Source organism: Coffea arabica, chromosome 6e (genome assembly GCF_036785885.1).
Source record: "Coffea arabica cultivar ET-39 chromosome 6e, Coffea Arabica ET-39 HiFi, whole genome shotgun sequence".
Classification (NCBI taxonomy): domain Eukaryota; kingdom Viridiplantae; phylum Streptophyta; class Magnoliopsida; order Gentianales; family Rubiaceae; genus Coffea; species Coffea arabica.
The window spans coordinates 3797619-3810599 of NC_092321.1; the positions used below are offsets into that span (position 1 = coordinate 3797619).

Sequence of the window (12981 nt, forward strand, 5' to 3'; positions counted from 1 at the left end):
GTCAGGGTAAGAGTAGGTCTTCCAGCAATCGCAGCGCCGGATCTTGCGCGCTGGGGACCACCGCTGCACTGGCCCGCCGGGAACCTCCTGGTATGTGATCACGCGACATACAGGGCCCGCTAGATATGGCTCGACCACGGGAGCGTCAGTAGGTGCGTCAGTAGGCACCTCAGGCACCTCAGTAGGTATCTCGGTCGATATGTCAGTAGGTGCAGGTTGGGACGGTCCAGCACCCCCAGAAGAGTCAGTGTCTACCATCACCTAAGTTTGCAAATATCATTGCAAAGGTAAGTACACATCAAGCACAAAACAAGGCTAAGGCTAAACTCGATAATAAAACCCTAGCCTATCAAGTCAAGCACTCAAACTATCCCGATCAATTCAAACCTAGGCTCTGATACCACCTGTGACGACCCCACCTCTCCCTAAGGCGTACCAAAGGGTTCGGCGGACCGCCTGCCCAGCTCTCGCCAGGACTCACTCTCTATCTCAATCGAATCATATATACACAACCATACACCATAAATAATATTCACGATTCAAACTTACAATTTACATTGATAGGAATCAGGTACAAAGTCTTAATACACCAACTAGTACAAAACGTATACGATCCAAGTACAACATGTTTCGTTCGAGGAAAAGCGCGAGTACAAGACCAAAAAGTCAAAAGTCAAAACAAAAGGCTACACTAGTCTTTTACAAGTCTCTCGCGTCACCCGTACCCCTGTAAGGAAAACAAACTAATAGGGTGAGCCAAAGCTCAGTGAAGTTCCCAAATATCAAATTGGTCAGCAACCAAGTTATAGCAAAATAAAAGTGAAATGGCGAGCAAACAAGTCAAATAAAGGAAATAGTACTTCAGCTAGTCAAGTAGTATTAGATGCACATTCACATATAAGGATACGGTATTCATGTTACGGCTCCATTCCAGCTTGGTCAAGTGGTAGTTGACACTCCGTCAACTTTCAAGTAATTTCAAGTCCAAATAAACTCCACTACACGCCAATTTCCGTCCACCGATCAACCCCCTATTCCGGGCCCGCACGCCATATAAACATGGGTGGTAATACTCGAGTATACCGTTAGTCGAGGAGATAACACTCCACTCGACATTACAAGTGACCCCGGGTTTGTTATCTAATCGACCAGGCCCTTGCCGGCTCGACTCGATTAACTAGCCACAGGGTTTCTGGAATTCCAGGCAAGATATAATTCAAGTACATGTACAACAAGTCAAGTATGATCAATAGCAAGAACAGATCATATTAGGGCAAGTGCGATAAAGTACACCCTTGCCCTTTCATTCATTGTCATGTAATCACGCAAGTCAAGTAAGGAGTACACATATCAAGTACAATCGGATATTTGGAAGCACTCACCAAAATAGTGCTTCTAGTGCTCGTGTCTGGGTGGTACTCCGAGTTGGGAGTCCAAATCTGCGATAAAACTTAACTTGAGAACTTTGAAAATCAACCAAGGTTTGAAACTTAAGTGTTTCGTTCAATAAGAATCAAGAAATTGAAATTCACTTGAGAAGAGTCGTGAAATAGTTGCTCGCTCTTTAAACTGAAAAATTAAATAACATTTTTGCTTGAAGATGACTCTTGAGTCAAAAGTGCAAGTAAAACGGTTTCGTAGTGATTCATATCATTTTCCTAAGGGTACAAGTTCGGCCAAGTCCTAACATATAACCCTCGATAAACAAGTGGCAAAAGTCCTCGATAGTTCAAGTAATAATCACTTAACCTTCACTCAAGTCGCAAAGATAGTTTTCTAGACCTCGAGTAAAAATTTGGGCAGCATGCCCTTTGTGTTTACCTAATTTCCAGCCATTTAGGCTTCATTATTTTTCTTCAACAACATCCCAACATCATACAAATAAGCAATTTATGTCAAGAGCCGTTCCATAGGCTCACAATATCATAACAACACGAATTGCATCAAGTACAAGTGCAGAAACGCAATGTAGTTCAATACAGATTTGACGTACAAATGCGGTAATACCATACCTGAGGCTACGCTTATCGGATTAAAACGAAACCTACGCCGTTTCGAAGCTAAGGCACAGAGCTACAACATTCATGAAGGTCACTTAGTCCATTTCCTAATGTAACTTAGTCAAAATCTCAGATTACTAAACCAGAAACCAATTCACCGGCAGTTTAAACGCATTATGCTGTAATGGACCTAACTCAGTGTACACAAGTCCGAATCAGGTTTTCTTTAAGGCATTTTAAAGCTACTTCAGAACACTACAACTTTTATGTTTTGGCCCAGAGCTAAATCAGAATGGATCCTGGTCAAAAATCGTGATAAACTGGACTGAACTGAAGAAACGGACTGCTGGGAAATTCTTAAAACAGTAGGGGTATTTTGGACTTTTCACGTCCTACGTTGCTCCGATTGAGCTGAAATTTTACAGGCACTTATAAAACACCATTCTCTACAACTTTCCTTCTTTGACCAAAGGCCAATTCGGCCTCTAACATATAGGTACAATTTCGGACAGAATGCTTGGGAAATTTTCCAGAAATCTGGAATTTTTAGCTCTAAGTGTAATTTCCTCAAATTTCTGGTTCTAATCACCACTAAACAACCTTATATAACTTTAATTGCAACATTCATGCATCATACTTCAACTTGAGCAGAAATTCAGAAACCCTAGTTCATCAAATAAATTGGGGAAAAACTCCTACACATGCTAGCATCCATGAATCTACCACCAATCAAGCTACCAAGCTTACTTTAACCATGATTGAAAGAGAAAGTTAGAGAGATATCATCCTCTTACCTTGATTAGAAGTCCCTAAGAGCAGCCCCAAGCTTTCTCTTCCCAAATTTCCACCACCAATCACTAGATAATCACTCAAGAGTAGGTTTAATCGGTTTACTTTGTTGATTTTCTCACTAAGTTGTTGGATTTGAAGGTGAAATGAAGAAATCTTCCTTGGTGTTTTCTCCAAGCTAAGTTTGGCCAGCACCAGCAGAAATGAGGAAGAAATGGCTAAGTCTTGAGGTTATATGGATGGTAATGGTCTTGGGTAAGAAGCCATGAGGTGGTGACACTTGTCACCACCACCACCCTTTCTTTTTTCTCTTTCTTTCTTGCCTTTCTTAGCCACCAATTTTCGGTCAACATGCTGCCAAGAGAGAAGATATTATGTGCAAAAGTCAACAAACTTGTTGGGTAAGAAAAATGGTGGTCAAGTGGTGCGTTCAATCGGTAATGCGCGGGACCCGCCGGTTCGCGCCGTTTTTTTAAAAACTCACGTACTAGGGTTTTTACTTCCCATTCACTAACCTTATATCATTGCTACTACTTACATATTATTTCTCACTTAAAAGTCACTTTTAATCACCAAATTGATCCTCGGCCAGTACCGAAAATTCATCCGGCGGAAAAATCGCAAAAACCCTAATTTTGCTCAAAACTTGAAACCAAAGCGTAAAACCTTATTTTCTAGGTTTATTTACACTTAGTGTGATATAATGAGGTAGGGGCCTTAATAAATAATAATTTTCAAATAAAAGGTATTTTTGAGGAAAAAATGTAGGAAATTTGCGGGTCCTCACACAATAGATAGTAAATTTTAAAGAGACATTTGCTTCAACAGCTGGAATATGTGGAAGATGATCATGCTAATATTGAGGGGCTGCTTGGTTAAAGGGTTTGGGAATCACAGAATGGAATGAACCCCTTATTTGTTGCTTGGGTTAAGCCTATTGGAATGCAATTTCTGGAATCATTTCTAAAAAATTGGACTTAGCCCATTCCCGAGTAAATTGGGAGGTTTTGGACAAAACCCTCAACTTATTCCCGAGCAAAAATATTTATGACGGACCTACCCTCTCTTTCTCTCCATCACACGCCGCACCTTCTATTCTTCTTCTTCATCAGATTTTCTATCTCTTCTACTTCATCATCTAGTCTTCATCTCTAAATGGGATAGGAATGGGCAAATATCTTCAGCGATAAAGAGGAGTAGATTTCAAGTTAGGGATAGGAATTTGGTAAGAAGCAAGAACCGATTGGACAGTGACAAAGAGCAGTGGGTTTCGAATCTCCCTGGACAGCGAATTCTGGAGTTGAAGAGTCTTCTACTAGGGTGAATTCCTTGATCCCAATTAAGTGGATTACGAACTCCCTTGCATCTGCAATTTTCTTCTCCGTATGCATGCTTTTTTCTTTCTTTCTTCTTCTCTATTTTTTCAGGCTACTCACTGGCTAGCTAAAAATAAAGAAGGGAATCTGATACAATAACACTAACTGGACCAAAATGCTATGCTCTGGACCCATCACCTTCTCACTTTTATTCCACTCACGCTACACAACATAAAATTTTGCAAAAAAAGTCTTCCTTCCATGAATTCATATTCTTGTCACAAAACGCAATGAGAAATTAATTAAGAAGATTGCTTAGTACTTTACACATTATTTCCGCAACAAATACATTATTATTGGTGAGAATAATACATGTTTTTAATCCATGTATTTTGTTGTAATACATGTAATTTAATTCATGTACTTCAACAAATACATTATTTTGTTTCCTTTTTTTGGTGAGATAAATGTTAATGTCACTAGATTTGTCATTTTTATGTTTTTAATGTGTTTTCTTGAATTACGCATTCAATGGAAGCTCAAAAACAAAGGGTCAATCAATTCTTGATCTTTTGGTTATTTGATCCGTGAATACTGGTATAGTTTGGGTGGGCTTCTGGTTGCCTTGTACCTGTTTGTAAAATTGTCTGCTTGAATACCTTTCAGTTTCATAGTTATTCGTACATTAGGATTTCGAGTTTCAACCATCAATTTCGTTTGTTAATGCTTATTTATATCTGTACATCATTGTGTTTACGGATATATGATGCATGTCTAGGCCCTTTTAATAAGATCAATTGATATTTAATGCATTTGAAGATTTTGATGTCGTAATCTAGTTTGGTGAAAACTTACGTTTGGTTGTCATATTGTTATGTAGACAAAGATACCACGTTTGCCTATTGAAAACAGAAGACGCAAAAAATATCGAGGGCAAAGCCAAATTTTATCGGGAATGATAATGGTTGTTATTGCACTGTTTATGATGTGGTACCAGTTAATATTCATTCATTTCAAAAGTAGAAGGCACCAAATAAAATCAAAAGAAGAAAAAGTCACTGAGCGCATGCAACACTTATTCAATTTGACTAGGGAGAGTGATGCTTATTGCATTAGCAAACTTCGTATGGATAGACGAACATTTGGGATATTATGTGAAATAATTAGAGACACTAGAGATTTGAAAGCTACAAGAAATATGTCAATAGAAGAAATTGTTGCCGCGTTTGTATATGTTTTGGCTCACCACAAGAAAAGTAGAACAATCTGTGGTCTATTTTGGAGAAGTAGAGAAACAGTGAGTCGTCAATTTAATTTTTGCCTCCTAGCAGTTTTGAAATTGCATACTATATTGCTTAAAAAGTCTGAGCCTATTACCGAAGATTGCACAGATGAGAGATGGAAATGTTTTAAGGTAATTCAAACATTAAAATACAATCATTTAATAAACATGATGTCGTTTCATCCAAACTATCCAATATAGACATTTTAACTCATTTTACATTTTTTATTTTTGTTAAAATAGAATTGTTTAGGTGCCTTAGATGGGACATTGATAGATGTAACACTACCCATCGAACAAAAATCAAGATACCGAACGAGAAAAGGAAGTATTGCAACGAATGTATTAGGAGTTTGTTTTCCTAATATGCAATTTATCTATGTCTTGCCTGGTTGGGAAGGTTCGGCACTTGATGGTCGTGTGCTTCGAAATGCTATCTTTAGACCTAATGGTCTTAAAGTCCCACAAGGTAAACATATATTGCAGTATCCAATACCATTCAATCAAATTTTTTTTCGAAAATAAGGTAGTCTAGTATTAATTTGTGCATGATTGAATTTTGAAGGTTGTTATTACTTGGTGGATGCTGGATATTGTAATGCTGATGGATTTCTTGCCCCTTATCGAGGGCAAAAATATCACCTTAATGAATTCAATGGTTATCGACCACAAAGACCAGAGGAATATTTCAACATGAAACATTCTAAAGGTAGAAATATCATAAAAAGATGTTTTGGATTGCTAAAAGGAAGGTGGAAGATTCTAGCATCCCCTTCATTTTTTCAATTCAAACACAAGTGCGAATAATTATGGCATGTTGCCTGCTGCACAACTTGATAAGGAAGTTCATGACTTTTGATCCACAAGAATTACTACAAAGTGAAGAAAATGAAAGTGAAGATGAAGACAGTGATGAAGAAGTAGAGTACATATCCACTATTTTGCCAAGTGACCAATGGGCAAATTTTAGAAATAATTTAGCACATGAAATGTTTGACAATTGGAGGGCTGGACTTAGTATTTAGCTATGAATGGATGTTTAGCTCTTAGACTCATTAAATATGGATGGACATTTGATGTACTCTTGTAGTGGATTTGTGAATTAGATTGACACTTACTGTATGATATGTTAAATTTGGATTGACATTTAATTGTATGTTGTTTTATGTGCTTTGTTATATTATAAATTTCAGTTATATGCTAGTATGTATCAAAATTAATTGAAATATATGGGTTGACTTCTAAATGATAGGATGGAGAATGATGAAACTGTACGTGGAAGAGGGAGAAATAAATGTTTTTGGACTGATGAAGAGGTAAAAGTGATCATAGAAGCATTGCAAGAGTTGGCTTGTGATCCAATGTGAAAATCAGATGGAGGATTTAAAAATAATTATATGAGCGAATTGCTTAAAATTATCTTGCGTAAGCAACCTACTTTTACCAAACAAGTCAGCCCACATATTGAATCAAAAGTTAAGTGGCTGAAAAATAGGTACCATGCAATTGTTGAAATGTGCAAAGAAAGTGGTTGTAATTGGAATGATGCTGAGAAAAAGATTTCTTGTGAAAAATAGTGGTATGATGATTGATGCAAGGTAAGAAATTGATTACTTTTTACATTGTGAGATGTCCTTTTTCAACCTTTTATTAAGATTATCATTTCTCTTTCTATTCTATCTCTAGACTCATAAGGATGCAAAGGGCCTTTGGGATGTTAAATTTTTATATTTAGGAGATCTTGAAATTGTATATGGAAGAGACAGAGCCACTGAAAATGTTGCTGAAGATTTTACACAAGCTGTCCAAAATATGGAAGCTACCCAAAATTTGGAGGAAGGAGATGAAGAGCTTGATGCTATGTCAAACTCGGATAATGATAAAGTAGAAGAAGATGAAATAAATTCCACGGCGCAATCAACTCAACCAAGCTCATCAACGACAAGAAATTCTAATAAACAAAAGAAACAATCACCTCCCATTGCAAATGTGTCAAAAAAAATGAAATCTACGTCAACAACAAGGGGTGATCTTGATGCATCATTGCAACTTCTCACCAGCAAATTTGGAGATTTCGTGGAGGGAATTCAAGCTAATTTCACAACTATGGCAGCAGCCATGTCAAATGAGGATAAACGTGAGCAATTGGTTTCCGATAGAAGAGATCAAGTTGTTGCTGAGTTATTGAAACTTGCTTTATCAAGTGGAGATGTAATGAATGCAGCCGACATACTTTCGGAGCAGATTTCCAAGCTTCATGTGTTGTACAATCTTCCTGCAGAAATGAAACGACAATATGTAATTAACCTCCTTTATCTTCCATCTACTCGCTGAAGTAAAATTATTGCTAGTTGGAAAGTGATGATTTGATGGCAATTTCTTTTTGTTATGGTGATTGTTAGATGGTTATATGATTCGTCTTTTGGAAATTGTGGATATTGAGTGGCACTCTCGACTGGATTAGACAATTGGTCTGTATTTTGCATGATTAGCTTTTGTGATTTGAGTCTCCTTCTTTTGTTCATATATGTAAGGAGAGATCTATTTCAAATCATTGTCTAATGTTGGAATGACAAACGATTTGTTATAGTGTAGTAAATTCCCAAAAAGAGGGAATTTTTAAATTAACTTCTCAAAGGGTGACAATTTTTTAGTCTCTTTCCAAAGGGTGAAAAACGCATCCAAGAAATGCGTTCTTCCAAAAAAAAAGTTACAATTTTCAAATACGTTATTTTAATTTTCGTAAATTTGTTTAAATATGTCAAACTCGGATAAATAGCGCATTAAATACAAAATCTGCCAGTTTCCCATAAAGAGCTGGTATGTTATGGGCAATTTCTTTTTTTTTTTTTAATTTTCACATATTTAATTTATGTTAAATACAAAATAAACTAGTTTTCCTTTGGGCGCTATTTAACTAATTTTTCCCATAAAGAGTTGGTATGTTTCCCATAAAGAGTTAGTGCAAAACATACTACAAAACCTGCCAGTTTCCCATAAAGAGCTGGTATGTTATTGGCAATTTCTTTTTTTTTTTTAACTTTCACATATTTAATTTATGTTAAATACAAAACATACTAGTTTTCCTTTGGGCGTTATTTAACCAATTTTTTTCATAAAGAGCTGGTATGTTTCCCATAAAGAGCTGGTATAAAACATACTATAAAACCTGCTAGTTTCCCCTAAAGAGTTGGTATATTATGGGTAATTTCTTTATTTTTTAACTTTCACATATTTAATTTATGTTAAATACAAAACATATTAGTTTTCCTTTGTGCGCTATTTAATCAATTTTACCCATAAAAAGCTGGTATGCTTCCCATAAAGAGTTGGTACAAAATATACTATAAAACCTGGTATGTTATGCGCTATTTAACCAATTTTTCATATTTAAACAAATTTATGAAAATTAAAATAACGTATTTGAAATTTGCTTTTTTATTTGGAAGAACGCATTCCTTGGTTGCGTTTTTTATCTTTTGGGAAGAGACTCAAAATCGCCACCCTTTGGGAAGTTAGTTTAAAAACTCCCTTTTTTTGGGAATTTACTTCTTGTTAATGCAGCCACTATATTTATTTTCTGGCATTAATTTTTTTATGGTTTATGATTTTCTTATGTTTTATCAAAAAGTTAATAACTATTGTAGTTATAATTATGGAGATGTTAATTTGTCGTATGTGTAATTCTTTTGTTTTAGAAGAATTGTTATATCAGGCGTAAATTTGGAATTTAATTGCATTTAATTCCGAAACACTCATTAAACCAAGCATCAGGAATTGAAATGATGCTAATTCCAATTTGTGAACCAAGTTAGATATTGGAATGAAAAGTTTAATTCCAAAACTAGAGTCTATGATTCCATTTCCATTTCCAATTCCAATATATGAAACAAGCAGCCCCTCATTAATTCAGTTTGATAGACCATTAACCTATGCCACGACCCATAGTTATTATTATCATTTGCTTATAGCGCTCTTTTTGGGTAGGAAGGACCTTCCGGGCCTAAAGCCCAGTTACGCGACTATTCGTCCACTGTGCGTGGCACCCAATCCACAACGTCTCCCTCCGGTTATCCACATCAATGACGGCTATTGGAGCCATTCACTGAAATTAGGTCCACATTTATTTGGGCCAGTTATCCAAATCTCCTTTGGGCTAGAGCCGGGCTAGTTTAGGTCCTAGGAGTTCAGTCCACGATCGAGATTGAAATAAAAAGGATAAAGGATCGTCACTAGGGTTTCCGCAGCACAGGCGTCAAAACAAACACCAAATCCCGTACCAACAGCCATGGTTCTCAAGTATGGTTTCCCTCTCCTCTCTCTCTGTCTGACTTTTATCTGTGTGTATTTCCGCATGTTTCATGTTCTTTGTCCTTTTATAGTTCTAATCGTCAATTTTAGCTTCAAATATTGCTTATTGGTGATCTGCAGATTTATATATGCGTCTGTCTCTGCCTATGCTTTTGATTGATCGATTTATCTACTCAAGGAGACGATATTTGGAGATTTATTTTTTGGAATTTTGGTTTTACTTTGAGAATGAATGAAGAAAAAACCATTGTTATACTGGAAATGCGTGTTTGTTTTACATTTTCTCCCTTTTATTTATATTTTCTTATTTTTTGGCCTAGTTGGATTTGCTTGGTAGCGATTGTTTATGCTTAATATCTTTTCAAAATCAAGCGTGCATTGTAGCCGTGCGGGAAGGCCGATGTTCATTTTCCTTGTGAATGGGGAGTTTAGATTAATAAGATCTTTTTGCGTTAATGGGAAGATGATTTGCAGCAGGGCATGTAGCACTGACCTAACTAGTTTAGGTTGGGAACATTTTGAGGTCTTTATGCACTTCTGTGCGAAGTGTATGCATGATTGCTTTATTTTAAGTCATTTTTGTTCTTTGAATTCTGAATTCTGAAGGAGAGGTCTATTACATTAAATTTTGCAGATATTTTAGTTTAATTAATTTTCTTCTGATTGGAGATACCATTGATTCTTCTTTGCCCAACTTTCTGTTTAATAAGAGAGAAAAATCTACTGTATTTCACCCTTTTTTTTTTGGCCTCGGGTTGCTTAGGCTTGTTAAGAATAGAAAAACCAATCTCCAGTATTGCATGTTTTGTTTTTGTGTTTGTGTCATCGCCTAGTCCTCAGGTGGAATAGCCAACTCCATGAAGGGCTCTCCAGGGTAAGTAGTCAAGCTTTCAAGCATCGAATACTGGTTTTTTGGTGACATCGGTCAGTTGTTTGGGTGTCAATTGCAGATTGGTAATTACTGAATATGAAAGGAAACAGACTATTAGCATCAAAATAAACCAGGAAGTTACCAGAAGACTTTCTTTCAGAAAGAAAAGCAGTACAAAATTAGTTTTCATATATCCACGTGTAGGCTGTGGATTAATTTTCTGATACACTAAAGGTTGAGTGAACTTTCTGAAGAAACTAATTTAGTTAATAAAGTAGTAAAGTAGATGCTGTATGTTGAAATGGGTAAACATTGGAATCAAGGAAGTCAATTTTACACTTGTTACAATACTGAGGTTTGTTCTCCTTTGCTGCAGTACTTAAAGCAGTATCACCACACCATTGCCTATTTTGTCTTTGGTGTTTGTTTCATGCTTTCAGCTCCTATATTTGATGTTTCGTATTCCCCTTGTGGATTGGATTTCAGCATTGATATCGTTTGACATGAGCAATTGTTGCTGTTTCCAGGACAGAACTCTGCCGTTTCAGTGGGGCAAAGATATACCCTGGGAAGGGAATTAGATTTGTTCGCTCAGATTCTCAGGTATATCACTTAGACTTCTCCATTTTTGGTTAAGAGATGAATTATTTGCAATCTTTAACTGTGTGAATAATGTTCCGTTAGGTCTTTCTCTTTGCAAATTCAAAATGCAAGAGATATTTCCACAACCGTCTGAAGCCTTCCAAACTCACCTGGACAGCTATGTACAGGAAACAACATAAGAAGGTAAGAACAACTGTGGCACCAGCTTTGTCGTTTATTGATGGACTTGATTGCCTTGATGTGGACCTACATAAGTGCCTGGATAGAGGGTAAAATCATGATATAGATTCACAGATATTACCGAGCTGGGTGCAAATTTGGCAACTTTGTACGGTTTGCTTGTGTTGTCTTTACGTGTTCTGTAGTTAACTGGTAGCTTTGATGAATGTTTAGGATATAGCCCAAGAGGCTGTGAAAAAGAGGAGACGTGCCACAAAGAAACCTTACTCGAGGTCAATTGTTGGTGCAACTTTGGAGGTTATTCAAAAGAGAAGAACTGAAAAGGCAGAAGTACGAGATGCTGCCAGGGAGGCTGCTCTTCGGTAAGTTCTCTTATTACATTGTGCTCTTTGTCTATATTCTTCTCTGAGTCCATGTGTGTTGGCTAGTTGTAATGCTATTTTATCAGTCATTGTCCCAAAAAGCAGGCCTACCATCTATGACTAGCTGAGTTACTTGATTGGAAACCAGTATTTTGGTTCGTTATACTAGTATTTTGTTTGTTTTCTTTAGATTTCCTATATTTCTAGGAACAACAGTTTGTATTTATTTTGCAAGAAAGATGTTTCATCTTTTTCCTGTAAAGTGGGACATCGTCTCATGGCCTAGTCTCCAAAGCCTCGCCTCCTTTCCCCTGGAACCAATTTTAAGATCTCTTAACTTTTCCTCTTCCATGATTGTTGTGAAAGGGTTGCATTGATCTGTTGGTAGGAGATAAGAAAGTTGCATATGATAGTGGACCTAACTGATGTTTGATTTGCTTGGCGGCAGTGAAATCAAGGAAAGGATCAAGAAGACAAAAGACGAAAAGAAAGCAAAGAAAGCAGAGGTGATGGCTAAGGCTCAAAAGGCTGGAGGCAAGGGGAATGTGCCCAAGGGTGCCACTGCACCTAAAGGTCCTAAGCTTGGAGGTGGTGGTGGAAAGCGTTAAAAGCTGAGATCTGTTGTTTTGTTGCAACATCATAGTAGAAATTGCTTATGTGATTTCCTTTATATGGTACTGCTGGGTTCAGTTGATTCCGTACAACTGTTTGTTCTAAACCATTTTTGAATATCTATTTTTGTTATCGAATATGCGTATTGTATCACTAAGATGACCGGTGAACTTTTCCTTGTGCTCACGACGATTTATTCAGGTAGTTGCATTCACCCGTCCTATTGATGCAAAATGAAATGTCTGAAATTCAAAACCCATGTGTCCTTTGGTGGATGCTTAAACTGATGGGCAAAAATCTTCAGCAGCTGGGTTTGGAAATTATCTTCCGTCTCTGAGTAATCGTGGAAATCTCATCTCTTGCGAGGCATTCTATTGCTGTTGTGTTTGAATGACAGATCATTGAAAGTTATTGGTACGAGGTGAAGGTTTATGACGTCTTAAATAATTAAGATTTAACTGCAGGATAAAATGCAAAAGTTATAAAATAGAATGAGACGATGCAAAATTTGGCAAAATAAATGTCCACTCTAAATTTTTTGTACTTGCGCGGTGTATGTATACGCTTACAGTCCGTCCTTGTTTTCAGAAAATTTTCTACTTTCAATGTACTATCTAATTGTCAAATGGTGAAATCCTCTCCCTTAACTATTTCC

General features: G+C 36.8%; 1 protein-coding gene across 1 annotated transcript; it reads left to right on the forward strand.

Annotated features, from left to right (window-relative positions):
• The first annotated feature begins 9549 nt into the window (after positions 1 to 9549).
• Positions 9550 to 12479, forward strand: LOC140009348 (large ribosomal subunit protein eL24-like). The gene is made up of 5 exons (XM_072054551.1): positions 9550 to 9686; positions 11097 to 11172; positions 11254 to 11355; positions 11566 to 11714; positions 12163 to 12479. Exons 1-5 carry the CDS (start codon positions 9676 to 9678, stop codon positions 12320 to 12322), a joined length of 498 nt encoding a protein of 165 aa, XP_071910652.1. The 5' UTR covers positions 9550 to 9675; the 3' UTR covers positions 12323 to 12479.
• Positions 12480 to 12981: the final 502 nt, after the last annotated feature.